Source organism: Anopheles marshallii, chromosome 3 (genome assembly GCF_943734725.1).
Source record: "Anopheles marshallii chromosome 3, idAnoMarsDA_429_01, whole genome shotgun sequence".
Lineage (NCBI taxonomy): Eukaryota > Metazoa > Arthropoda > Insecta > Diptera > Culicidae > Anopheles > Anopheles marshallii.
The window spans coordinates 49,020,485-49,046,473 of record NC_071327.1 but is presented as its reverse complement, the minus strand read 5'-3'; the positions used below and the strand labels follow the sequence as shown (position 1 = coordinate 49,046,473).

Genomic DNA, 25,989 nt, shown 5'->3' with positions numbered 1-25,989 from the left:
CACGTGTATGTATGATAAGCATTGATAGATAAATTATATATATATATATATATATAAGGTTAGTAAAGAAACACAAAATCACGCTTTACAGCATATGCCCTTTTGCCACGCGCAAAGGACAATCATTTTTGTATGAGGAACTGTGCCCGAACATAAACGAAACCGAGATTTATAAAAATGAAACATATTCAAAAAAAGGAACCCAACACGTGCTTGTAAAAATCACAAGCTGTTTGTTGTAGATGTGTGAAGTAAAAAATAGACCAACAAATATTATCGAAACAACATGCGAAAGTGTTATGGCGCGAACAAACACTTCAAACGATAGTGGATAGAGTATACAGGTTTTTCTGTGGATTAAATTGTAACAATTTACTAGACGGATTAGTTAAAAACGGCGGTTTTGTTCTTCTATACGATTGAAGCTTCTAATAAGCGTTTTGATGACAGGATTTCGGTTTTGATAGTTCAACTCTTTGTATATTCGACCGGTCGAAAATATCCTGTCTCTATAGATGGGAGGGGAAACGGTAACCGAACATGTTCAATACGAAAGTGGGAGAGCAAACCACAGCCTTAATTTTGCGTGAGCCGTTTACTCATCACATTTTGTGTAGTTTATGTATGGATGGCCTTTATCTCGAAACATCATTCTCTTCAAGTTTAATCGAATGATTTCGCAGTTTCCTTTTCGACTCTGAAAAAATATTCATTTGAACGAGCTTCTTTGTCTCTTTCAAATGAAATCTAGCACACATCCATCTGGGTTCTTGAATAGGACGACGAAAAACTACACCTCCTCACATTATTGCTTTCGTCACCCTGATTCTTTATCTTTCACTTGTTACTATCTCGTTTCATGCATGTATTATGCAGTAGATATGGATTGATGTAAGTTACGAATAGTTTGCGCATGAAATGCGGTTTCGCTAACTTCTACTGCAGCGAAAGCGTTTGCACAAATTCTGCAACCTCGGCACTGCTGCGGATCACCTCGCTAAACTTGTCCGGGAAGTCTTTGCTAATCTGCTTGACCAAATTATGAACCAGCTCGCGACATTCTGTAACCGAGAGATGTGATGTATAAGCCGATTACTATAGTTTTGACGATCTATTGATCGACCTTAATGCACCTACCTTCCGTGTCATGCTCCTTCTTATAAAGCACCTGCAAACCAACGACCAGAACACGACACAAAACCGGCACAAGATTTTCATCACCCTGTCGATATAGCAAATCGAGGCACTGGAAAACGGCCAAATTTTCGGTGAAATCTTCACGCAAAGGAAGATAATCCACAAACACGGGGAGTACCTATAAAATACGAATATTCTGTTAATAAAACTAATTCTAGTGAAAAAAAGTGTGTAATTATTAAACAGTTACGAACATTTTTCAGCGGAACCAGACTGCAATTGGTGATAATGAGTCGGGCTAGAGCGCCGCATAGATTGTCCAACGTGCCGTTATGTTCTTCCTTTGAAACGAGCTGTGAGAGAGCTGCCATTATTTGTGGATAGTGACTGTGAAGAAAAACAAAGCATGCTACAGTACAGGACAAACAACATGAGAATTGCGAAAAAATAGAGGTTTGAACTTACCCGAAAGTGCATTCTTTTCCGTGTTTTACCATCTCTCCCAGTCCGTAAACCGTGTTGCTCCGTACCTCATTGTTACGATCCTGCACGCCAGACAGAAATATTGGCAACAGTGAATCGATCCAGTTTCGTGTATACTCTTTCAGACCTTCGAAACATTCCGCCAGCACACCGATCGCAAAGGCACGCTGGGAGTCGCTCGATTCATCCTTTTGTTTCGATTTTTCCTGCAGCGTATACCAATTGCAATGTTAGTCATTTAAACCACCATTTATGGAAACTGCTACTTACAATTTTCTGTATAAAATATGGCCACACGCGTCCAAAGTAAACGGCAAACTCTTCCGCCGGCAGGGCGCGACCAAATTTTGGCAAAATGTCTCCAGCCGACTCGAGGATGGCCTCATCATATTCGCTCTCTTCCTGCTCTTCGTCGACCGGTTCATCGAACTGGCAGGCTACCTTTCCATTCAGCACGTCCACAATGCAGTTAAACACGGCATCCTTCTGCCCATCTGCTTGGAATGTGGCTGCACCGACCTCCTGCAGAATGTCACTAAACCCATCCAATGCTGACATGACTACCGTGCGTTCCTCATCCGTACGAATGATTTCACTAAGCTTCGGTATCAAAATTAAGATCGTTTGATTAACACCTTCCAGGTTGCCCAGTTGATGCAGCGCAACCACAAACTGTTTGACCGCATCGATCGACGCCTTCCGTATATCCTCGTTTGGATGATTCAACAGCTTGTAAATCTCTTCAAAAGCGGTCTGAATGAATGGAGCAAAAGCGGGCCCCGTATGTTCGGCGAACTCCATCAGCGCTAAGATGGCTTCCTCCTTTTCATCCATGTATGCATTCTCGATACTATAGCCTGCGATATCTTCCTCATCTTCTTCCTCGTCGCCGACAGAATTCTCTATGTCGAATTCTTCGTCTTCATCGTCACCATCGCCGGAACCGTTTGCACCTACGCCACCATTCGGCAGAATGGGCATATCATCCCCAGCACCATCCTTGAAGGTCGGTACTATTCCTTCCGAACTACGCACGCTCTCCAACATCGTCTCGACAATCTTGTTCAACGAACCCGACATATCCTCCTTCACCGATGATGCCATCGAGGCGAACAAATTGTAACAACTGCGGCGAAGATCGGGATCGTTGGATTCGTCCATCATCGTTAAACCCATGTTGAGTGTATCCACAGCCAGGGGAAGAAAATTATCCCGCCCAATTGTTCGAACCAATGCCGCAAAAGTGTCTATCGCCTGGGGGCGCAACGTACATATGTCTTCCTCGTCCGTTTTCACCAAATACAGCTTCAGACTATCGATCAGGCGTGGAAAGTACGGAAGCATTTGTTCCTTTGCCGCGCTTGCCGTGGCAGCGATTGTTGTCAGCGATAGTTCGCGGAGATGGACACTGTTGCGGGAATCCAACGATTCAAACAGGCGCTCCATTAACATAGGCAAATAAGGTGTTACCTGATCTTCCAAATTTTCACACGTCGTTTCTAGGGCATAGAACACACGGTCGATATGGGGCGGTTCCTTACCACCGGAACGTATCTGCAGGCACAGCTGTTGCAGAAACTCGAACAAAATTGGTAAAATTTCATCCGCATGTTGCGATATTTCTGGCTGCAAATGTTCAGAGAACTGACCGAGCGCAAACAGCGCAGCATTGCGAATCATAACGTTCTCATCGGTGATGCCACGTTTAATTACGTCTACCAACACTCGCAAATATTTGCTGCAAATGTGCTCGGAGCAACCTTCGGCAATGACTGCGATGGAAAGGTATGCGGCTTTCTTCGGCAGCGGATTACTACCGGCAAGAGCCGGTTCGAGCAAAGCCATCAGTGGCGGAAACAGCTGTTTCGGTGGAATATGCAATGCGAGCACGTCGAGAGATTGGGTAGCACAGGTGCTAGGTGTCGAGACCTCGTTGCTACCGAAGTATTCCTCATCCTCATCCTCTACCTCCGGTGCAACACTCATCAGTGCGAACAGGGCATTAACGATCGGTTCTACGAGCTTTTGTTTGATAATCATTTTCTTCTTCAACCGTACCAGCCATCCGATGAAGGTGATAGTTTTCACGCGTACCGAATCGTCCAGCTGTGTGTTGCCGGCCATTTGCAGGCAGAATTCAATTAGCAGCTTCATGTGTGGTGAAAGTGTGCGCGAGGATTCGTCGGCCAGGTTTTCTAATATGTCGAACGCTTCGATGAATTTGAACGAGTCCTGCTCGGCAAATGCCCCGAGTGCCTTCAGCACATACGGTATCGAGTCTTGGTAGGTCTGTTCGATCTCTTGTCGACCTGGAATAAACGGGACCAGATGGGCCATGCCGAGTAAAATGTTGTAGATTACCGGTGTGGCCATGTTGCCACCAGCTTCAGTAGTCATCAGTGCCGTGGAGAAAAGTTGACAGACCATCTCAATATGTGGCATGAATTGATCAGGTGCCACATCGGTCAGCGTGGCAAATACGGACGATCCAAGTTCGCTCAGCTTAGGATCGCCCGAGCTAGTGCTTTCGAACATAAATTTTAGCACTTCACCCATCCAGCCGTCCTCTTTTTCGGCTTCATGTTTCACCAGTACACCAACGAAACCGGTAATTGCATTTCTCACGGACTTTTCCGATTCGTTCACAATAGCCTCCAGCATGCCCTTTTTGATAAGGGCTTGAGTTTCGGCTGGTACTTCTCGCCACGCACGCAGTTTACCCAGTTGCTTTTTCAACAGCATCGCAGCGTACTGCCTGACCTGAGCGTCGCTGTTGGTGACACATATTTCACAAAGCTGAGGAATCGTTTCCGGTTTCTTGAAAGCTTCTTTCAGATCCGCAGATGCCTATGGTAAAGAGGAAAGAACAATGGTTTAAATGAAACAGTACTTCGATGCAACGTGATACCAACACAACCCCATCAAAGGAAGTTTCTCCGATACAGGAAATTTAATCAACTAGGTTAAAATGTCGCCGTGCAACGGAAGAGAAGGGGTGGCTATATCCATCGTACACGGTACGGCCCACAGGTGACTTATGCATCAAGAATTCGATTACCGATACTCACTTGCTGTATCAATTCATTGTCCGCCACTAGAAGGTTTTTTATAATTTGTTCCATTTTTTGCTGCTCAATTTTACCGGGACAAGTTCTGTGGTGCAGTTTGTTCGGAAGGCCGGGAAGTAAAATTTCACAGAGGCACCCCCGCTCTTTGTTTTATCTCTATTCGCTGCTGTAATGCAAATCCGATGCAGCTAAACGAAAGGTTTACATTAATGTTATGAGCAACACGTTTTGTCACCGAAAGAAATACTTTGCTCAATTGTAGTTTCGATCACCAGCGTGCTATTCTGCGTGTTCCAGGAACGCCAAATATTCGCACACTTCTCTCCCGGAGCGCTTAGATCGTGCAGGGACTGAACTTTTTACAGAGTGCTTTAACCTCACTTTTTGCACATGTCAGATACCAAAGTTACACCACATTCGTCTATTGCACCACAGTTGGAGCTGTCATTTTTCGTCCTACACCACACTAGCCACAGAAGTAAACAAACGCACGTGTTTGGTCTAGATTTGCATAGCGCTCGTACGTGTAGCATAGGATTTGGCAGCAGCAACTATGGAGCTTTTCACCGTTAACCGGTACTTTAAGTTAATTAATTTCTGTGAATCAGTTAATGTCATCGCCAAACTGCTTATTCGGTTTTCTTATCTCTCAGATACGATGAAACCAAACTTAACAAGGAGGACGAAAAAACGCAAGAAGAACTAATCCTGCAGAAGCTGCAGGCCCGTAAAGCAAAGAAGGCACTTAAAAGGACGACGAAAACTATAGCCGAAATCGAAGAAACCGTTCAACAATCATCCGAACAGCAAGAAAACACCCAACTAGCGCATCCGTCCGATGCAGTAATCGAGGAGTTCAGTACTCCGAATGGTGCTCCGAACGGACTATTGGAAGAAGAACCAGAAAGTGACAAAAGGCAGACGGAACAAGATGCAAATGAGAACGATGAAGAGAATGCAAATCAATCCCAAGCAGACGGTGGTGGAAAGCAATTGGGTGACTTTATTGTGTTGGGTGGCGACAAATTGCACCGACTGAAACAAACGGACGAAGTGCTACCACCATGGTTGTCGCATCCCACGATCATTGAACGTGATCTTTCCTCCAAAGGACCGTCAGTAAAGAAGCAAACTTATCTGAATGAATTGATCAGACGTAACTTGCAGCGCATGGGCTACAAACGACTGTTTCCAGTGCAGGAATCGGTTATTCCCTGGATACTGGAAGCGCATCAGAAACCCGCTCCATTCTGGCCCCGTGATGTATGCATTTCTTCGCCGACCGGTAGCGGGAAAACGCTCGCATTCGTGGTGCCGGTTGTGCAGCTGCTACTGCACCGTGTTGCGCCTGCCGTCCGTGCCCTGGTAATTCTTCCCGTTCAGGAGCTTGCCCAACAGGTGTTTTTGGTGTTTCAAAAACTGTGTGAAGGAACACACATTCGACCCGTTTGTCTCTCGAGGGGAACGCAGCTGGAAGGCGAGCAAAAGAAACTCGTGAAATATTGTAACGGAGAGTACGTATCGAAGGTGGATGTAGTGGTGACTACGGCCGGGAGGTTGATAGAGCATTTGCATTCCACCAAAGGCTTCACTCTGCGGCACCTTCGGTTTTTGATTGTAGATGAAGCGGACAAGGTGATGAACCAGATTCAAAACGATTGGTTGTACCATCTGAATAAGCATGTCAAACAGGAATCGGACGAATATTTATTGGGTCGTACCAGTGAGTTACTGTCCCAAACAGAGCTCTTCGATCGGGCCCGGCAACCCCACAAGCTTTTATTTTCTGCCACCTTCAAGAGGGACGCAGAAAAATTAAAAACTCTCAAGTTGTTCCATCCAAAGTTGTTCACGGCTGTGATGGATCCACAGGAACGAACCATCATGGCGCTACATACAGCAGCTTCGCAGCCTGAACCACGGCGCGGCATGTTCGCTGGGCAATACACAACACCCCTCGAGCTGCAGGAGTTTGTATGCTTGACAGAACAACGCAGCAAACCATTGACACTGTACGCGCTCATTCGTGAGAATGGATACCGAAAGTTTTTGGTATTTACCAATGGAATCAACAACTCGCACCGGCTTTCGTTCGTACTGCAGCGTCTCTTTGGGACGGAAATGGTTATCGAGGAGTGGTCTTCATCTCTAAGTCCAGCAACACGAAAAAGCGTACTGAACCGTTTCAGCATGGGCAAGGTGAATGGGATCATTTGTACGGATGCGCTAGCTCGTGGTATAGACATTGAAAGCATTGAGGTGGTCATTTCGTACGACATGCCTAATCACGTTGATAAGTATATCCACCGCATTGGAAGAACGGCACGCGCTGGCTTACGTGGAACAGCGATTACTTTGCTGGCAGAGGACGAAAAGAAAAAGTTTAATGTAAGTTGCTGCAAATGATGCTCAGTTCATAATATGAAATGTCAGCTTTTTATCCGAGATCTCTTCCTTTTACAGACACTGTTAAAAGAAGCGAATAAAAAAGAACTTGAAGTAATGGAGGTTAATCCATCCTTGGAGGAAGAGTATGCTGCAAAGTATGCAAACGCGCTTAAGGAGTTACGCGAAGCGCTTGCACTGGAGACGGAAGTGATCAAAAAAATACGCAATGGAATATCCATTAGCTACATAGTACGTAACGATGGGTTTTGTCAAGCATACATGTGGCATACATTCAAATTAACTTTACGCTTCTTTTTTAGACGAGAGTCAACCTGCTCACCAAACTCAAGGATCAACTCGATATTTCCTACTCGACGGACATCATCAAATCGTTGAAATATTTACCGAAAAGTTGGACAAATGAAGCGATCGAGATGAAAGCTATGGGAGGTAAGAAACGCAAACAAGAGAATCCTATTGACGACGTTGATAGTAAGCGGCCCAAAACGACCGAAGAAGTTGAACCCGTTAAGCTGGTAAACGGAAAGGGTAAACCAAGTAAGAAAAAGCATAAATTAATCAATGGCACTACAAACGGATCTGTACACACGACTCCGTCATCTACAACAATCGAAACACCGAAAGGCGATAGTAAGGACACGAAACTAAATGGGACACCTACAAGAAAGATTCAAAAATCGTCATCCAACGGAACTATAATTAAGTCGTCTCCCAATACTGATACCGCAAAAGCCTCCGGAAGCAAGGGAGTGCTTAAGCGAAAGCGTCTCCGCATAAAACGGAAATTGGTTGGTGATGAAAAGATTAAGAAGACCCGTTGGAGGGGCAAAGCGTCCAAAACTAGCCCAACTAAAAAAAGAACGTCGAAGGCGAATAAGAAGAAAGAGTAGTAGAAATAACTGTGGAACAATAAAAGTGAAAGGATTTCATAACGCCAATCCAGCATATTAAATTGTTACTTAATTGGTATTGTGCTCAGGCACTCATTTGAAACTTCAATTTCTAATTCCAGTATCATTCTAATAATCTATTGAAGCATATTTTATTGATTTAATTCATGTAATACTCCGTATAATACTATTGCAGAACAACCCAGATCTAATTAAACTCGATGTCCACCAGAGATACTAACGATCAAAGCACAGCCAAACAGCAATTTAGTTTCGTATTATTGCTATAAAGGTAAAGATGAAGGATAATAACAAATGACTATAATGGTCAATTATGGGTTTTTTTTTTGTAGTTAAGTTGTAATTAGTTTCGAATATACGTATTATGTTGCAGTTCACGAAGTCATCCATTATAATGTACTCGTATTTACGCATAATGACCCGCATTTCGACCTAGGCATTCACATACTAGATCACTAAAATAGCAACTGCCATTTCAAATCCTGGGATGATTGAAGAACACAACACATCTCCATAAACATTACCATCGGCTTTGCCCCGTTTTGCTGCTAGGGAAAAAATAACAGTTCCAAACAGACACACGCTCCCACATACACATACACTTCTTTGCATTCGCAGACACAAAAGTACGTAGTTTTGCGACGAACACAAACGCAGACTGAACTGCAAAAACATGACACCGTTCCGTGTTTGTTTATAATCGATCCACACTATACGCTAAGCGGGATGAAGCCAACGCAGAGCTGGCCCGCATAAAAGTGCAGTTTTTTTCACTTCCCTGGCTCCCGGGGGTGACGAAAAACGTTTAACCAGTAATTGCGAACCCCTTCGTGGACGCTGCCCGAATGCTAAAAATAATAGAATCTTCCATTGCGCTGGAACTGCACGTACGTGGTATTGGTGATGGTTCCGAATTGTGGCGAATTTTGGTAATGTCATTCGAAGGTTTCCTGCCGTAGGTGAGGTGTGCAATTTCGGCAATATCGCAGTTGGGTGCATAGCGACATCCCCTGTTCGCCATCGTATAGGCGAACCATCCTAGGTAACCGGATATCCGCTTGTGTCACGCGCGTGTGCGTGTGTGCTTCCTCTCTGATGGGTGACGAGCTGGACATGAACTTTGGTGGTTTGCGGGACAAGAATGAGATCATCCGAAAGTACGTGGACAACCTGAACCGTCTCCGACATCTGGCTGCCCGGCGGGGCCAAATCAGCGAGACCGAGTTCAACAACTACCTGATACGGCACTACTTCCACAACAATAACATCATCAATTACATCTTCGACAAGCACACTAGCCGCACCCTGCTGAAAACGGTGATCGAGCGGAAGAAAAAGATCATCAACTTCATCTTTCTGTTGCTGACGCTGTTTGTCGTGTTCTCCTACAAGCATGAGGTGTCGACCATCGTGCTGCGCAATATCCAGAGCTTCATCTATCCGGGGATGCGCTATTGGCGCAAGGCCACCGTGCCGATCATCGCTTCGTATCCGGCGCTCACCGAGTATTACGATGAGAGCTGCCTGCTGACCAATCCGTATTTTCAGGTCGAAAATCTCAACTGTGATCCGTGCGCGGACGTGGCAAATGTGCTTGATTTCACCGCCGTGCATGAACCGCGCTCAACGTTGGTCGCTTCGGCTGCCGTCAATTATCCCTACATTTTCAAAACGCAAAAGGAGCTGGTCGACATCGGCAGTGTGCAAGCACTGGTCGAACAACATCGATCAGTCTTCACCAAGGATGCGTATCGGGTTCAATCGACTGACGATGCCATTCACAATCTGGATGATTTGTTTCGAGTGTTCGCGAACGTCAGTGGTACGACCGGTGGTCATGGGCCAATCCCCGCACCTGAAAGCCACAATGTATGGCGTTGCAACCGGATGGAACCGGCCCGATTGCTGCGAAGGTTGTTTCCCCGGCCTAACCGACTTCCGGCGACGGGTGTCAGTTTGGAACGGTACCTGCTAATCGATACACCACAGGCACCGCTCTACAGTGTCCCCGATGCAGAGTGTGCCAACATGTTCGTCATCCAAGGTAGTGGCAGCAGAACGTTTATGCTACGACCCACACAGGAATGCAGGCATCGCTGTCGGACACTTTCCGTCAGGTTGCCTCCTTACTATGGATGTAAGTACATTTGATAGTCGAAAAGAAGGATTGATTTTGATGAGTTTTTACATGAGTTTCCTGTCTGTTCAGCTTTGTACCTGTGCTATTATACATAGTCGAAATTTGATAACGTTATCAGTTTTAGTCGTGTGCGAGTCGCGTTTTGTTGATTTCGTTGCCTCTTAGTAAACACACCTTGCCTCGCAAGCACACATTTTTGCTTTAAATCCATTTTGGACTGGGTGCATTCACAATTTGAAGCCGTAGAGATACACATTCATGATTTAGAGGCCTAATTTAGCGGTAACGACTGTAATTTTTAAGAATAACAACGATATTAGTTATGTAACTTCCTTTTGAAGTCTTGTTTGAATAGCGTTTCACCGCAGCGTCCAGGTTGTGATGAAGAATGATAGCCCGGCTAATTCAAGATAACGTTTTATCGAAGATCACCAGCATATGAGCAAATCTTTTTTGGGTCTAACCTGAAGTTGATCATTAGATACAATTATTTCGACGTCGCAGTAATAATAACAGCAGATCACCAAATCATATATTTGTTTCATCGCTTTTTTCATTGTAATTCAAAAAGAGTTCAGTTTTCAGTTCGGGTTTATGCATGAATACCTTATACTCTGTTTTAAATCTGGCTAATTGAACGCATGTTGTTCTTCTTTCAGTGATTTACAACTGGTGGTACTGGAGACCAGTATCGTTGCCGGAATTCAACGCCAAAACCCCATCGATTAGCTATGTAGGCAGTTACTGTTGAGTAACGGAAAAAAGAACCCATCACACCAATGCCAATCAGACAAGCCGAAGGACGATATCCGCCTGGAATGCTGGAATGTATTGTGTATAGTTGGATGTTGCATTTATGACTAGTTCCAGAAGGTTGTTGTACTTCATCTGGCCTGTTATTACTCAACGCCAGTGATCGTGTTATCTAGCGGTAGAATACGAACAGGACCTAAGTTAGGGATAGCATGCTTCGCAACGCAGTACACAACAGGGCAATAGCGTCGTGTACGATAGGAATTAGCCCTTGCTTCTTATTTAATTTGACGTTTAAATTATTTTTTGTCGGCAACGCGCGTTCCTTGTTTCGGAGCCAAAAAGGGGCAATGGAGAGGATAAAACAAAAGCCAATCAATTAGAGAAGCTATTGAAATGAGGGGAAAAACTAGTGAGCCTAACGTAATACACAGCAGCACGCCAATTAATGGGAATGTATATAGGATGAATGTATATTTAAATAACATAACACACTAAACAAACACACACGTAAAAAAGCACGCGCATAATCTCATACCTAAATGGCAACAAAGCAACGGCACAAAGCGTACACGATCAGGTCATTTTTGGTAGCAATCGTACCTTCTTCCGGATATATCACCGGAGTGACAGTAAGTTAATCGAAACAGTTTACTGCTCTATTTCCACCGCACACACACTCTGTACGCCATGTGATCTGCATCGTTATGATATTCTTTGGAAACGTGTGATCATGAGTGAGGGAAAATCTAAAAACGGTTCTAAACCAACAAAATTACTTGAGATTGAGTATGCTCCACTGGTTGGCATTGAGAGAGAGACTGGCAAGCGATGATTTTGTTTGTTTTAATTATTTCATATTTCGTAAATGAATGTAAGTTGCAGTTTGAGTATAGTGTATAGTCAAGAGATTGCATCATGTGCGTACGATGGGAAAATTGAACTATCTCTCCACCATTATTAAATTTCTACCCTACCTAAAAGGATCTGAATGAAAATGTTCCCATTTGGTAAACAAAATGCAGCATAAAGAAAAAAAACGGATTTACACATTTATAACCATACTGGAAGGGTGCGACCCATTACGAAAGAGGGCACAAGCGTTTATAGGCGTTTCCGGTAAACCAAATGCAATCATACAAAGCAATTCAAAATGGCCATAAGAAATGTTTATTTTTGTTTTCTTTTTAAGACGAAGCAATTTAATGCTAGCCAAACAAAGCAAGAAAAATGTGTGGAATCACAAGAAAGCGATATGAACGAAAGATGTGTGATATGGTAACGCATTACAAAAGCGAGAGTTTGAAAACATAAAAGAAATTATTAAATATGTATTACATTCTATTCACAAAAAAAATCTTGATTTACGGTTTGAAATATTTGACACACAGGAATATGTTCTCATGTAAAAAAAAGTTAGTTCTACAATTAGAATACCTTCGATATAGACTACTAATGGCGGTAGCAATTCGCAACGAATGACTCATTTCACGCAACACGTAAAGTTCGTGTACGCAACACAACCCTTCGGATGGATGTGGCATTGATCAAACAACGCGTTGGAAATTACAATCACCTGGATACGTTTGACGCAAATGGTGAATTATAAACCGTCTCTATTTATCTCGTAATTAAAAACCATTACGTGCAGCGTAACGATAATTGCAGAAGCCTGATTAGGAAGCAGTTGTAACACGTGAAAATGAAAATGAAAAACATTTGATTGAAGTTGAAAACGAAAGGAAAATAAACGGTAGTTCAATAAGAGTGGGTATTCAGCAAAGAACCAAAAAAACAGTAAAAACTAAAGAAGCGTGAAATAAAAATACCAATCAATTAAAATTCAAAACCAATCCCATACTTGATGTCAAATAAAAGTTCCTTGTTTTCGTCGTATGGAGTTTCACATAATGGAATCACGAGGTGTTGCTACATACATTATACGTTGACTGATCTTTATAATCGTCAATTTCGAGACACCTCCACCGGATGATCAATATTGTTCACCTTCGTCCTCTTCATCATCGTACTGGCGCTGCAAAAGATTGTTCTGACGAGGAACCGTAGAAGACTTCTGGCGCATATTCGTGGATTCAATCGTACAACCACAATACGAATCACCGTCCAGCGCTCGCTTCAGCAAACTTCCCCATATCACATCCGTTGCCAGCAGGTGCGGATTGCCCACCACTACCAGTACAACCTTGGCACGTGAAATTGCCACGTTAATACGCTTTGGTGCTGATATAAACCCGAGCTTGGTGGTGGCATCGCGTCCCAAATAGTGGCTGGAGGAACGTACTGCCGATAGGATGATTATTTTCCTTTCCTGTCCTTGGAATTCTTCCACCGAACCGATCTTGGGCGGTTCGAGTGAAGCTGCATCGAATATGCGCCTGATGCTTCGCACCTGCATAACATACGGAGTAATGATGCCGATATCATCCGGACCGCATCGTCCGCCCCGGTACAACCGTTCTACGATCTTGTGTACCATGCATGCTTCGGCCGGATTAAACCAGGAGGGACTTTCCGGCGATTGTTTGTTGGTACCGTTGATGCCACAAAAAAAGAACCCATTTCGGGTGCTGTCTTCGTTGGCCGACGGTGGAAGTCGTAAAATGTCGCGAACGGCAGCGATCAACTCTACGTTCTCCTCGGTGACGATGGGTTGGTACGGTTCGAGCGAACTGGCGTAAAATAAATCGTTGTACAACGAAAGTACGGACGGTATCGATCGATAGTTGATGCGAAGCATTGTTACCAACCGCGGATCAAATCCTGCCGTGTCATCGGAGAACTGCTGACGATCGATAGCATACAGCTTCTGGTTGACCAACAACCGTTCCATTAGCGAGATGTTGCTGTTCCATTCCTCTCCCTCGGAAAAGTGAACGGAGTGGCTGAGCTGCTTTGGATCACCGACCAATACAACTGAGCCAGCTGTTCGGCTAACCTGGCAAATTGGGATCAGCGTTTCCGGTTCCATCGCTTGGCCAGCCTCGTCGATAATGACGTGTGTAAAGTGATTCGGATCGAAACTCATCATCATTAGCGAACCGACTCCGAGACAAGTGCTAATGGTCACACGGTGTCTACCGATGTGTTTCGCTTGGAATTTCATGCGCAAACCTGATTCGGTCACAAGCACCTCGCCGAGCGAGTTACGCTCATCGGCCACATCGACTGTGGCACAGTATTGCACGAGATGTTCCGGCACGATTTCCCGCTCGACCTGACTCATGCCAACAAGCCGTATGAAATCCCCTGGCTGCAAGATACCACCCCGTGCCAACCGCTCGGTAATCAGGTAGGCCGCACTGTTGGACGGTGTGACGACGATAACACGTGCACTAGGAACATTCGCCACCAGCTGATGAATCAGCTCAATAATGGTAACCGTTTTTCCCGTACCCGGCGGTCCGAAGATAATGTGTGGCATTGGACGTGCGTCGCCCCGTAGCACGTTCACGACCGCATGCTTTTGGTATCGATTGAGCAACTGATTGTACCACGGCAATATGCGCACCTTCTTGACCGCATCTGCCTCGGTTTCTTCCAGCAGCATGTCGTTCCGAGCGTTAAGTCGTACATTGAGCAACGGTTGCTGTATTTTAATTTGCATTGGAAACAAATAATCGTATCCCAGCGTCATCTGTATGCGCTTAATTGCGTGATGCTGCTTGCGGAATACGCTACGTCCGAAAATAAACTGAATTGCGTAGCTTTCGCCATTGTACCGCGAATGGAACGTTTGGTCGAACTTTAGCAAAACTCGGCTGTGTTGCACCCGGTGTATGATGCCCTGGTAGATGGTGTTATCTTTTGTCCAAGGTGCTGTGGCACGTACCGAATCACCCACCATGATGGAAGGTCGCGCTTCTGCTATGTTTGGCACGTCCAGTGCTAAGAAACTCTCCTCCGGCGTGAACTGCGTTCTCTCAATATCATGCTTGCGGAATTCGATCTGTAGACTTATTTCCTCCAGATAGATGAAATTTTTCATAATACGGCTGTAATTCAATGGGGACAGCTTCTCGTTCAAACAGTACGGAGGCCGCTCTAGTGTGTTTTTAACTTCGGCCCGGCTCGGTGAGGTCAGTAAAATGTTGTACAACTCCGACGGCACATTGTATGCGGGCAGTGGATGAGCGATAAAATTCATCCGGCTAGATATACCCCTCCCGGCCAATACCGTCCCCGGAGCACGTCGCATGTTAAGCAGGGCGAGTTGCTTCTTGCAGTAAGATATCCTTCCACTGTGCATGCCTCCCGCTGACCTGAGCACCGGCATGTTTGTGTCCGTCTTATCGCCTACCGTGATGCGAAAGACACGACCGATGCGGAAGGAACCACCGAAACACCAGACACACGATTCCTCATTCCTGCCGAATAAACCACCGCCGGAGATTTCAAACTCGTATTCAACCGATTCCCCTGGGAAGAGAAAAGCTTGCGTGTATGCATAGGGCGATTTTAGTCGCACCTGGGACATATTACTTTTTGGGCCCAACATTTTCAATATCTTCTGTTGCCTGTTCGATTGGTTTTTAATTGTTACTTTACGGCATTCGCTATCATCACCATCCTTCAGCGTTACGTCAAAATTACCGGAGATGCAGATACCGTGCTTATCCTGCCATATACTATTTTTTTGTCTATTGTCGCCACTTTTCTCCAACGTGCCTGTGCCGTTTGATTGAGCAGGAGTGATTTGCAGGGTTTTGATTACGGCAGAAGCGAGCAGTTTCACTTGGATGCAACGCATTCGCACGTGTTTGTTTTCGATAGCTTTAAACTCTACCCGGTCGCCCTTGTTTGGCCGATAATCGTTGAGTATTTCCATCTGATAAAGAACGGTAGTATTGGAAGCGGTACGGATCTCACCACCCTCCCCTTCTTCTATCGTGACGATTGTACCGAGATCAGAAACGGTGCGTGTTGGTTCAATGCCGACCACATCCAGCACCTCCCCTTTGAAGTCTACGAACGTTCCATCCATCTGCACTACGCAATCTAGCGTCACGTAATCACCCATTGCCGGCACGAACGTCAGGACGGTTTTGTCAATGTTCATTCTGATCGGATCACCGGCGTCGGTTTCCACGATCAGCACATCGTTCTCGATGCCGATCACAGTGCCTGGCTCTCGGCGCCGATTACTCTTGTAGTAGGTGGTAGCTGTGGCCATCTCGGACGGTTGCGTCTAAACATAGGTGGCAATCGGGAAACCGAAAAGAAAGTAATGAAAGTTGAATCATTATTAAAACACTCGACCTGTGTTTTTGTAGAACCATTTCGTTGGAATATGAAATCTTTTTCCACGACCCATCTTACTCACCCAATCTTCCTCTTCTGCTGCGGCCGCCGTATCACTCTCCCCGCTCCAAACGTTACCGAGCACGGATATAATTTTGACCACCTTCGTAGAAGTTTCTCCCGATACTGGATCCGTTTTTCGGTTGGCAAGAAACTGCAGCTTCGTATTTTCCTCCACATATTTTCCGGCTTCGGTGTTTTTAAATATCATTTTCGGTACAAAGTAAATTCCATCGATGATAAAATAGTCAGCCTTTACCTCCGTTATTGTTCCTGCAATAGAGGAGGAAACTTTAGCAAACTACCAATAAGCATCAGCTTTTTTTTTCGTTAGAACGGCCTGGCCGTATCGACAATTAGCATCAGCTTCAACGGATGTAAAATTTTACCGGTGGTTTGAAAACAATCCGTTGGTTCAACGATTTGCTTGGCGATCTCATTTTGCTTCGGTTTGTTATTAAGATCATCCTCCTGCTGCAGTTTTTCCTCGTAGAGTCGTATATTTTCTGATAACGACAATTGGTTGTCTGGCGCTTTTTCTAACACCTTACGCAAGAACCACGCCGTCAGCCGAATCATTTCGAATCGATATAGTCGAATAGCTTTTTATTCCAGAAAAACATAAACACACTAGTGCTAAGATAAAGAATATTTGTTGAAGCCAAACGGATAGTTTAACTTATTGCAAAGAAAGGCACTTTAGTATGAAACGAAAATGAAAAAAATCTAAAATCAATCATCAATCAAAAATTATAATTTACACGCTAGGCGCAAGTAATCATTGGTTGGGACAGCAGCTTAGTTTTGGCCCAGAATCTTTTCGATTGAATCGTACTGCCAGTCGGTTTCTTTTACATAATTTAGCTCCTTGCGCAAGCTCTGTAGACGATTGGCGTGGTTTTCGAGCTGCAGATTGTTTTCACACATGTCCACAAAGATGTAGAACGTCACACCGATGATGCCATCTTTTGACGGAGACAGTTGCTGCTCAACCTTGGACTGTGTGTAGCACATTGGGAAGAAAGGTACAAAAAGGCATTGTTATTAGGGCAATCTCGATATCGATATAGATTGAGCTAAATTAATACTTGCACGAACACTTTGTTATCCGCAGCGATCAGGACTAAATCTATTCAAAACCTTCAATACATTTACTAATACAAACCGAGCGCTTTGGTTCGTTGGGGATCGTCTTACCTGCAGGTTGTGTGGGGTTTACTCAAAAGTTAGCTAAAAACTGGGTAAAAATGTTTGCATTATGGGTGTATGGATTATGGATAATAGCATCGGTACATTGGTGAGGTATTTTTGGGTTTTCTTTACAAACATTTGTAACCATTTGACCATTTTCAAATTCACACAGTAGGCACAGTAGCGCCATCAACTTACCGCAACACGTTTCAACAACATTGCGTTTTCATTGCGTAGTGCCATAACGAGTTCATCGTTACGTCTTAGCATGCTGACCTCTAGCTTGAGCTCCTTTACGTAGTCTACCGTTCCTTTTAAAATGGTTCCCTTATTTACACGTCCATCTTTCCCGTTCAGCTCACTGCTAGATCCTTCCATGTTTTTCGGCAGCAGTGTGCCCAGTTCCTTGATTTTATCATTAATGTTGAAACGCCGACGCCGCTCAACTTAAACAAGCAACAGTTAGTACTGGTCGGTTTCAATCATTGATATTTTATCCAACAGGATCCATTACCGAACTGCCCGAATCGTCGAATCAAATCACAAAACGTTCAAATACCATGCGATAGCCGGGCCAATTCGTTACTTTGGCAAATTCATCATCCAGAGCTAGTACCCTATCAATTCTGTAGTTCTTACCCAACGTTTCATTTTCATTCATACAAACCAACATGTCATTTTTCCGGATCTCTTCCACGGCGTTGCGAACGCAAGTTAGCAACACCCAACAACCAGCACATTACTGATCAATTATTCCAATCCCAAAGGCGGCTCATTATCGGCGTGGGGTACTCGCTTAATGCTTGTTTCTATCGGCATTCACCATTGCTTTACGCCGGAAGGAAGCGTTTCTGCACGGTAAAACGATAAATGAGCAGCATCAGCACTTTGTTTAACCTCAAAAAACAGTACGACGTAGTACAACAGAGCACGCCGAATGGTTTTTAGATACATATCATGTTTCAATCGATGTTCCCGAGTGTTAGTGAATGAAAGATGGAGCCTTTGCACTACGATGATCCTTAAATATACACATTTATGTCTAATTTTAATCTTTACGTCCTCAACCACTGCGGATTAGGCCATTAATGGTCGTGCAAATGTTCTCTGCTTTGTTTTTGTATGATGAAAAATGCAGTTGGCTTTGTTACACCCATGATAAGATACTTACAATAGCTTCTTTAGATGAAAGATCGCTGCTAGACATAGTTTCTTTGAAGTTGAATCAGTTTACGTATAAAGTTTTACAGCACTTTCCCACTTCCTGGAATTTCGCTTGTAATGCTATTTTATCGCACTGTTTAGCGCTGTTTTTACCATCGTGAACAATACATTTTTCAATGTAAAAATGCTGTGTAAATAAAGTAGATAGATGCGATTGATATTGCTACGAGCGGGTTCTAAATATTTTTTATCGCGAGCAAAATAAGCACATCTTCTGACGCTGGCCAAAACGGTATTCAGAAAGGTGATCCCACGATACTCTTGCGTGGATAACATTTTCAACGCGAATTTTGACAGTACGCCCAAAAAAGTGGACACCCTGTACTCTTCCATCACCGTGTTGCAGTTGACCTGCAGTAACCTTGGCTATCTTTAAAAGCGATAAAATTACAGTTGTTTGGATGTTTCACATTGTTTTAGTCAGATTTTATTTATTCATTTCTGGTTTATTGTTTATTTTAAATTGACTCGTAAAGAATTGAAAGTACAGTTTAATGTTGTTTTGAAGAGCCATTTAAAGGTAGCCGGACACGCTAGCTACAAGTAGCCAGCTACATTTGACAGCCAGCGATTTTCCTTTGTTCTTCAACGGGGTTCATTGACGTAGGGACAGCTACAAGTAGCTAACGTTTTCGGGCCTTCTGCGGTCGCTGCCGCTGTGGCTGTCAATCGTCGGTCAAGCGATATGTCGGTGTGTTTATGTCGTAAAAGTTGATGGATCCGATGACGTCTTCAATAATCACGAATTCTTCATGTTAACAAACTATTAACACTTAGTTATACAAGTTGTAATTACTATTTACTCTCGAATCTATTAAATGTTGAAGAAAACATTCTTGTTTAGACGAACACCTGATCTGATCTGGTCTGATCTGTTATCTGATGAGTATACAAGTTTGCGCAGTACGCGATTATGTTAATATGTTATATTTTGTTTCATCTAGCGATTTTACCATTAGAAATACAATTAACGGGGAAATTCTTTACACGTAATTTCTTTCAATGTTCAAAGGTAAAGGCTATGCGCTAACCAAGTGTATTATTTAAGAAATTACTTCCACGCAATAATTTCCCATATAACACGTGCAAGAATTGGAAGGTAAACTGTAGTGTGGCCTTGAAATGCATCGGCAGCGTTTGTGTGTATACTGTGTTTAACAAATGACATACATTCAATAATACTCGCCGTAATGCTCCTTTAAATCATAACATTTGGAAAATCATAACAATGTTCGGTTTCAAAACGCCGGTTTCAACGGCGGAAATTCAAATCCGCGAATTATCTTCTCACCGAACATGCATCAACTTGTTAACCCGACTAGTATAACCTTTGCGGTCGCTGAGCTGTCAGCAGCGTCGCTGGCTCGTATCCCGCCTATCTGGGATACAAGCCGGCGACGAGAGAACAATGGAAAGCTGTAGACGTCAAATGTAGCTGGCTACTTGTAGCTAGCGTGTCCGGCTACCTTAACGGACGCATCCATGAACGGTGCCTGCAGGATTTAACTCACACCACGCATGTAAGCATCTTGAACTGTCACGTGTGATTGCATTGGTATGTGTGTGTGTGTGTGTGTGTAGCATGTAAACAATTCATTTCAAGGTGCAACAATTTACGGTTTCAGGTGGAGCAGTTTTTTCGATAGAATTACCCCTTACAAATGGATGATAACTTTCAGGACAGTGTTTCCGACGATGGGGGATTCGATTTACGGCAAGAAATAGCACGCAGTGCGTTCGCTGACATGTGTCATGATTGGGAACGCAATCAGAAGTATGACCGAGCATTGCAGCTAACAATAAGCCGATTGCACGCCGCTGGCAAAGAGGCACACGTGCTGGACATTGGTACCGGCAGTGGACTGCTCTCGATGATGGCCGTTCGTGCTGGAGCAGATAGTGTAGTTGCATGTGAAGCATTTCGTCCGATGGCTGAATGCGCAGAAAAGATCGTAGAGGCGAACGGAATGCAAGAACGTATACGGATAGTAAAGAAACGTTCCACCCAGCTGTCGGTTGGCCCCGGGCAGGATATGGAACAGCGAGCGAACGTACTGGTGACGGAACTATTCGACACCGAGCTAATTGGCGAGGGAGCTCTCGGTACCTATCGACATGCCTTACGGCATCTCCTGACAGATGATGTACTGACGATACCACACCAAGCGACTGTATACGCACAAGTGGTAGAGTGTCCGCTTGCGCTTAGTTGGCAGCAGTTGAAGACACTATCGAACGCCGATGGAGATATTCTGCTGCGCATTCCCTCAGAAGTGGTGGCTTGTTGCGGTTCTAGCGCAGTATTCGATATCCAGTTAAGCCAACTGCCGGTGGGTAGTTTTAACGCACTTACAGATCCAGTGCCGGTCTTCAAGTTTAACTGGAGCAAACATGAAGAGCTGCTAAACAATCGAAACGAGAAAAGCATTTGCCAAGCACGTTCTTCCGGGTTTCCCCAGGCTGTCTTCATGTGGTGGGACTTAGTGATGGACAACGCAGGAGATGTGCTGCTAAGTTGCGCTCCGTATTGGGCTCATCCGGAACACGCGACTTTGAAGCAAAAGGAAGCAGAACGTATCACGAAACAACGCATCCCGGAAGGAAATTTCATTCCTTGGCGGGACCACTGGATGCAGGCCGTTTACTTTTTACCACCGACCAAGATACCTCTGGAACGTGGCCACCAATTTGTGCTGCAGGCTTATCATGATGAGTATTCGCTGTGGTTCGGTGTAGGAGAGCACACGTCAAATGCGCTCAGTGTGCCGCATTGCATCTGCGGATGGCACATTGCACAGTCGCGATCACGGATCGGACAACTTAACGATAGTCTGCGTAACAAACGCTACTTAAACTACTTCGAGCGGATATTTTCAAGCGATTCCGTCGTATTGGTGCTTAGCGAGGGTTCGCTGCTTGGCTTGGCAGCTGCCAGGATGGGCGTGAAGCAGGTGCTTTTGTATGAACCGAATGCAATATCGCGTCGCTGCATGGAAACGTTTGTAGAGCATAACAGTGTTTCCAATGTGCGGTTCTTGTCGTCAGCAGATGCACTTGAACCAGACCAAGCTTCGTCTATTACGCATGTGTTCGCTGAACCACATTTTCCTTCCGCAATCCTGCCCTGGGACAACTTACACTATGGAGATTTACTGAAAAATCTTCGTCCAATGCTGCCCACCACAGTCACAGTCATTCCATCGTCCGGTACACTTTACGCGCTGCCGATGGAGTTTCTAGATTTGCACAAAATAAACGCCCCGCTCGGTACCTGCGAGGGATTTGATCTTACGCTGATGGATCGTTTAATCGAACAGCACTCGGCATATGCCGATTCACCGATCGAGGCGCAACCTTTATGGGAATACCCGTCCTATTCATTGGCCGGTGCGATTCGACTGATGGAAGTGGATTTTGAAACGGATTTTGAACAGCCTAGAATCGAGCGAGGTGAAATGTGTGTGGCTGAACCGGAACGATTGAATGGAATAGCGATATGGATCGATTGGCATCTGGATGGAAGTCATAGTCCAAAAACGACCATATCGAGTGGACCATTAGTGCCAGTCGAGGAGGCTTCCGATGAACCGACACGATGGAACGCAAATTGGCGACAGGGTGTCCATCTACTGCGGAAGCTACCGAACCGGAAGAGAACAATTCCGTGGACTGTAAAATTTAATCCAGTGTTGAACAATGTATACTTTCAATTTGATTATGAGGACTAATAAATGTAACCGAGCTTGACATGTGTTGTTTAATATGATCGCTGTGGGAATCAAAGCGAACAGCGAAGCTCATGGAATTTAATTATTTAACTGATTATAATTGCAATTTCACCTAGTGTAAAGAAAAAAACTCGTATTAACTCTTTTGCACTGTACCGTGTACTGTATGTCGACGTAACGGTACAATTAAATACGGAAACGACCCAAAATTGAACTACAATTTGTTTGATCTAAATAATCGTACCGCACAATTTCTTGCATAGCCAGTTCAGTCAGTACCAGTCAATTTGCTTGACTTTGCCTGTGTGTGTAACATTTTGACACCAATACCACCGTGACTGTTCGCTACATTTCAATTTTCTGGCTAGTCTGCGGCTAACTTCGTTTCGCTATCAAAATTGGTCTTCGAATTCTCGTCGTACTGCGCGAGCCAAGAAAAGTAAGCAAAAAGACTTAACTTCCTCTTCATAGCACACAGCCAGTCTGTAATACATCTCCAGTGTCATGGGATAAAATGGTTCTAATTGGTGCCGATTCTGTAGCTACGGCACAGGGAGCATAGTAGCAGCAGCAGCAGTGTGTTTAGTCCCCGAAGTTTCCAGGTGACCGTGGTGGACCTTCGTGAGGAAAAGGGTCGATATATTGGTATTGCCGGAACGAGTTGTAGTAGCAAGCGGCTAGAATGTCAGGCTAGACAAAAATCCGCGTTGGTTCAGTTCTTCGCGATGGAGTTAGGATGGGGCGGGGATGTTTTTTAATGGTTTGTTCATGGTGCCGTTATGGGTTCCGCACCATCCGGCTGTGTCGTTTTACATATCCTATCACAGTTGCCGACGACGACAGTGAGGTTAGCAAGAAAACATTTCAAAACATTCATATTCCATAATACACCCCGGAACAATTATAATTGTACTCAGGTTTGTGCCTCGCGGAGTAATTACCGATTAGAAGTAGAAAAAGTTCAAATTTTTTGCTTCGGATTAGATTTTCCCGGGATCATCACGAACCAGACAGAATATTAGGAGTAACCACGGGGGCACCATCTACAAAAGGTGCGACTCCTCCGTTGCTGTGTAGTGCGTGCGCTGTTCCATCGTTTGCGGATGACGTTTCCTATTTTAATGCTCTCTCAATGATCGTCCTGTCCTAGACACAATAGTTTTTCGACAAATTCCAGCGGAAATCGGATGTTACCTTTGCGTTCCTCTAGATTTGCATTATGCGCGTAATGTTCGCTGCACCTAACAATTCCAATTAGAAATCACAGGCCAGTCACACAACTGTCGTAACTCAGTGGTGGCCGATGCCTTCGTGATATGAAAAGCGCAATGAAAATCAACTTCATTGCATCAGGTGAAAGCCAAGATACCGTGTATCCCTCAAATTGCGAGGTACTTTTAACAGTGCGCTATTTATTCGCAATTTACTTTTTTGCTGCACATTATTTCACAGTGAACTGGGAACAGGGAATTGTGCAAAGAAAATGTCCAATTTTTGTTGAAATTAAACTATTTCTCGGGATAATATAGAATGCAGACAAGTATCGGAGAAAAGCAAGCGGTAAGCTCCAAAGATCGCTGTTCAAAAGAATAATCCTTACCGGCTACTAGATCCTGCGAATATACGAATCTGGTTGTTATTCATCAAGTGTCAGTTGAAAGCGACACGACCTGGCCATTCTTCATGAATAAAAAAGTGTCAGTGAAAACGGGCGCTCTCTCCGCAGAAGCATTGATTGTGACGCAAAGTCGCATAATATGTCCCAGTGTTTGTGATGCCATTAGTGTCTAATACAACGTTTCTGTTAATATTGTCCACTAATCCATATATTTGATTCAACAGCTAGTGGCGAAATTGCTTAGGACGCGCAGGAACTGATCCGTCTGGAACCAGCGCGGTCTCTTGTTGTAACAACTCGCGAAAACGAGATAATCTGGACGATTGTGAGCCCTACCCCATTACCACACATACTCGAGGATGGCATCGTCGACAGGAGTTGGTAAGTTGATCGGCGAAGAAAACATTTTTCCCTCGTGTGTGCATAGATTGCGAGTAGAATTGGTTTTAAAGCCATGAGAGCCACAAGAGCATACATCATCACCTTGTTGTCCCACCTGTTTTGTTCTGTTCAATACCGTCACACCGTATTATCCATTCAATATTAGTTGACCGCTTTTTGTAGCTAGTGCTTTATTAAATTATCCCGTTCTTTTTTGTGTGGCGTATGTTGCAAAAAATCAATTTCATTCATTGATACTTTACATTTTTGCCATGAATATTTTTATAGTGTTCTTCGCTGTCCCTCGGCCTTAAAGTACATTCTAGTAATAGCAGTAGTACATTTATTTGAAAATATTTACAAAATTTATCATTATTCGTTAATATTGTTTCTAAAGTCAGAAAGAATTTATCATTCCCACTTGTTTTCCTATTTGCATAGTCGTTCCACGAAACTTTCGCCTTCTTGAGGAACTTGAAGCAGGACAGAAGGGCGTAGGAGACGGTACCATATCTTGGGGTCTCGAGAATGACGATGATATGACCCTTACTCACTGGACTGGCATGATCATTGGTCCTCCTAGGGTAAGTACTTATGTTAAGTGCACTTTCGGAAGCACGTACGGCTTTCTAACAGATGTTTAAAATTCCGTCAACAAATTATGTCTGCAGACTCCATACGAAAACAGAATGTACTCACTTAAAGTAGAATGTGGCGAGCGTTATCCGGACGAGCCACCAACGCTGAAATTTCTATCGAAAATCAACATTAACTGCATCAACAGTCAGAACGGTGTGGTAAGTAACGAACACATACAGAGGATGTGAATTATTTGAGTCTGGATTGACGTAATGCCCCTAACTAATCTGTTCATAATATCTTTCTCCATTTTGTACCCAACCCTAGGTTGATCACAGGATGGTTCCGGTGTTGAGCAGATGGAACCGTGATTACACGATTAAGACAATTTTACAAGAAATACGTAGGATTATGACACTAAAGGAAAACCTAAAGTTAACACAGCCTCCGGAGGGTAGTTGCTTCTAGTGCTCTTAATTCAACGCTAAAACCGAACTCCGTGAGCCGAAGATGAATGGGAATTAACAAGAAGATGGGAAGTGGAAAGTTTACAGAGTGAGGTAATAAAGAAGAAGAATATACAAGCTGAAAGAAGTAAGACACACACGCAGTAAGTTATAAATCCACAAAATAATGATGGTAGGCAAGATGAGTCAACGCGCTAAATCGCTAAACACAACTTATAAGCAAAACCAATAGTAAGTGGTAATGCTCGGGAATAACTAAAACACTCACTTGGGAAAGAAAATTGTAATTGTACTGTGCGCACACTATATAGTGCAGCATAACCGAGGAGAGTAGTAGCAAACACAGGAGTCACTGAACTTTAAAACATTTACGTACTGAGCAAAAGGTAAATAATAAAAACAAAAAACAAAAGCCGTAAGCAAAGCGCGTTAAGCTATAACAAACACAACGTGGAAAGGACACGTTTCGCTGGTTGGTCCTAGAGAGTGAGCAGAAACGAATAAAAAGGAAATAAACCTCCTTATGGAAAATCGGTAACAAGATTGATGCATCCCTTTCTGCTGCTCCAATGATGAGTCTG

General features: G+C 44.1%; 7 protein-coding genes across 7 annotated transcripts; 4 read left to right on the top strand and 3 right to left on the bottom strand.

Annotated features, from left to right (window-relative positions):
* Positions 1–845: 845 nt before the first annotated feature.
* Positions 846–4,742, bottom strand: LOC128711293 (importin-4-like). The gene is made up of 6 exons (XM_053806160.1): positions 4,689–4,742; positions 1,891–4,467; positions 1,603–1,826; positions 1,392–1,524; positions 1,138–1,315; positions 846–1,061 (listed from the first exon to the last, which is right to left on the bottom strand). The coding sequence occupies exons 1-6, from the start codon at positions 4,740–4,742 to the stop codon at positions 937–939; spliced, it is 3,291 nt and encodes a 1,096-aa protein (XP_053662135.1). The 3' UTR covers positions 846–936.
* Positions 4,743–5,135: 393 nt separating this feature from the next.
* Positions 5,136–7,987, top strand: LOC128714070 (probable ATP-dependent RNA helicase Dbp73D). The gene is made up of 4 exons (XM_053808948.1): positions 5,136–5,264; positions 5,342–7,076; positions 7,152–7,325; positions 7,397–7,987. Exons 1-4 carry the CDS (start codon positions 5,242–5,244, stop codon positions 7,985–7,987), a joined length of 2,523 nt encoding a protein of 840 aa, XP_053664923.1. The 5' UTR covers positions 5,136–5,241.
* A 1,116-nt stretch (positions 7,988–9,103) lies between these two features.
* LOC128714273 (uncharacterized) lies at positions 9,104–10,899 on the top strand. The gene is made up of 2 exons (XM_053809149.1): positions 9,104–10,145; positions 10,808–10,899. Exons 1-2 carry the CDS (start codon positions 9,104–9,106, stop codon positions 10,897–10,899), a joined length of 1,134 nt encoding a protein of 377 aa, XP_053665124.1.
* Positions 10,900–12,894: 1,995 nt separating this feature from the next.
* On the bottom strand, positions 12,895–16,799 carry LOC128712756 (probable RNA helicase armi). Its single transcript, XM_053807629.1, has 3 exons — positions 16,610–16,799; positions 16,243–16,493; positions 12,895–16,107 (listed from the first exon to the last, which is right to left on the bottom strand). The coding sequence occupies exons 1-3, from the start codon at positions 16,797–16,799 to the stop codon at positions 12,895–12,897; spliced, it is 3,654 nt and encodes a 1,217-aa protein (XP_053663604.1).
* A 219-nt stretch (positions 16,800–17,018) lies between these two features.
* Positions 17,019–18,618, bottom strand: LOC128715306 (uncharacterized). Its single transcript, XM_053810189.1, has 2 exons — positions 18,583–18,618; positions 17,019–17,219 (listed from the first exon to the last, which is right to left on the bottom strand). Exons 1-2 carry the CDS (start codon positions 18,616–18,618, stop codon positions 17,019–17,021), a joined length of 237 nt encoding a protein of 78 aa, XP_053666164.1.
* Positions 18,619–20,296: 1,678 nt separating this feature from the next.
* Positions 20,297–22,363, top strand: LOC128714041 (protein arginine N-methyltransferase 7). Its single transcript, XM_053808918.1, has one exon. It carries the CDS (start codon positions 20,297–20,299, stop codon positions 22,361–22,363), a length of 2,067 nt encoding a protein of 688 aa, XP_053664893.1.
* Positions 22,364–24,340: 1,977 nt separating this feature from the next.
* On the top strand, positions 24,341–25,430 carry LOC128711272 (ubiquitin-conjugating enzyme E2 variant 2). Its single transcript, XM_053806140.1, has 4 exons — positions 24,341–24,362; positions 24,804–24,946; positions 25,034–25,159; positions 25,269–25,430. The coding sequence occupies exons 1-4, from the start codon at positions 24,341–24,343 to the stop codon at positions 25,407–25,409; spliced, it is 432 nt and encodes a 143-aa protein (XP_053662115.1). The 3' UTR covers positions 25,410–25,430.
* Positions 25,431–25,989: the final 559 nt, after the last annotated feature.

What these genes read in the sequence shown, in the direction of transcription:
- LOC128711293 (XM_053806160.1), bottom strand. Translation starts at nt 4,742, where the DNA reads ATGGAACAAATTATAAAAAACCTTCTAGTGGCGGACAATGAATTGATA. An exon ending in ACAATGAATTGATACAGCAA is followed by an intron (nt 4,468 to 4,688) that starts GTGAGTATCGGT and finishes TCTTTACCATAG; the next exon opens with GCATCTGCGGATCTGAAAGA. An exon ending in GTCTGGTTCCGCTGAAAAAT is followed by an intron (nt 1,316 to 1,391) that starts GTTCGTAACTGT and finishes CGTATTTTATAG; the next exon opens with GTACTCCCCGTGTTTGTGGA.
- LOC128714070 (XM_053808948.1), top strand. Translation starts at nt 5,242, where the DNA reads ATGGAGCTTTTCACCGTTAACCG. An exon ending in GAGCTTTTCACCGTTAACCG is followed by an intron (nt 5,265 to 5,341) that starts GTACTTTAAGTT and finishes CTTATCTCTCAG; the next exon opens with ATACGATGAAACCAAACTTA. An exon ending in GAATATCCATTAGCTACATA is followed by an intron (nt 7,326 to 7,396) that starts GTACGTAACGAT and finishes CTTCTTTTTTAG; the next exon opens with ACGAGAGTCAACCTGCTCAC.
- LOC128714273 (XM_053809149.1), top strand. Translation starts at nt 9,104, where the DNA reads ATGGGTGACGAGCTGGACATGAACTTTGGTGGTTTGCGGGACAAGAAT. An exon ending in GTTGCCTCCTTACTATGGAT is followed by an intron (nt 10,146 to 10,807) that starts GTAAGTACATTT and finishes TTCTTCTTTCAG; the next exon opens with TGATTTACAACTGGTGGTAC.
- LOC128712756 (XM_053807629.1), bottom strand. Translation starts at nt 16,799, where the DNA reads ATGATTCGGCTGACGGCGTGGTTCTTGCGTAAGGTGTTAGAAAAAGCG. An exon ending in GGATTGTTTTCAAACCACCG is followed by an intron (nt 16,494 to 16,609) that starts GTAAAATTTTAC and finishes CCTCTATTGCAG; the next exon opens with GAACAATAACGGAGGTAAAG. An exon ending in CAGCAGAAGAGGAAGATTGG is followed by an intron (nt 16,108 to 16,242) that starts GTGAGTAAGATG and finishes ACCTATGTTTAG; the next exon opens with ACGCAACCGTCCGAGATGGC.
- LOC128715306 (XM_053810189.1), bottom strand. Translation starts at nt 18,618, where the DNA reads ATGTCTAGCAGCGATCTTTCATCTAAAGAAGCTATT. An exon ending in TTTCATCTAAAGAAGCTATT is followed by an intron (nt 17,220 to 18,582) that starts GTAAGTATCTTA and finishes TGCTACACACAG; the next exon opens with TCCAAGGTTGAGCAGCAACT.
- LOC128714041 (XM_053808918.1), top strand. Translation starts at nt 20,297, where the DNA reads ATGGATGATAACTTTCAGGACAGTGTTTCCGACGATGGGGGATTCGAT.
- LOC128711272 (XM_053806140.1), top strand. Translation starts at nt 24,341, where the DNA reads ATGGCATCGTCGACAGGAGTTG. An exon ending in GGCATCGTCGACAGGAGTTG is followed by an intron (nt 24,363 to 24,803) that starts GTAAGTTGATCG and finishes CTATTTGCATAG; the next exon opens with TCGTTCCACGAAACTTTCGC. An exon ending in TGATCATTGGTCCTCCTAGG is followed by an intron (nt 24,947 to 25,033) that starts GTAAGTACTTAT and finishes TTATGTCTGCAG; the next exon opens with ACTCCATACGAAAACAGAAT.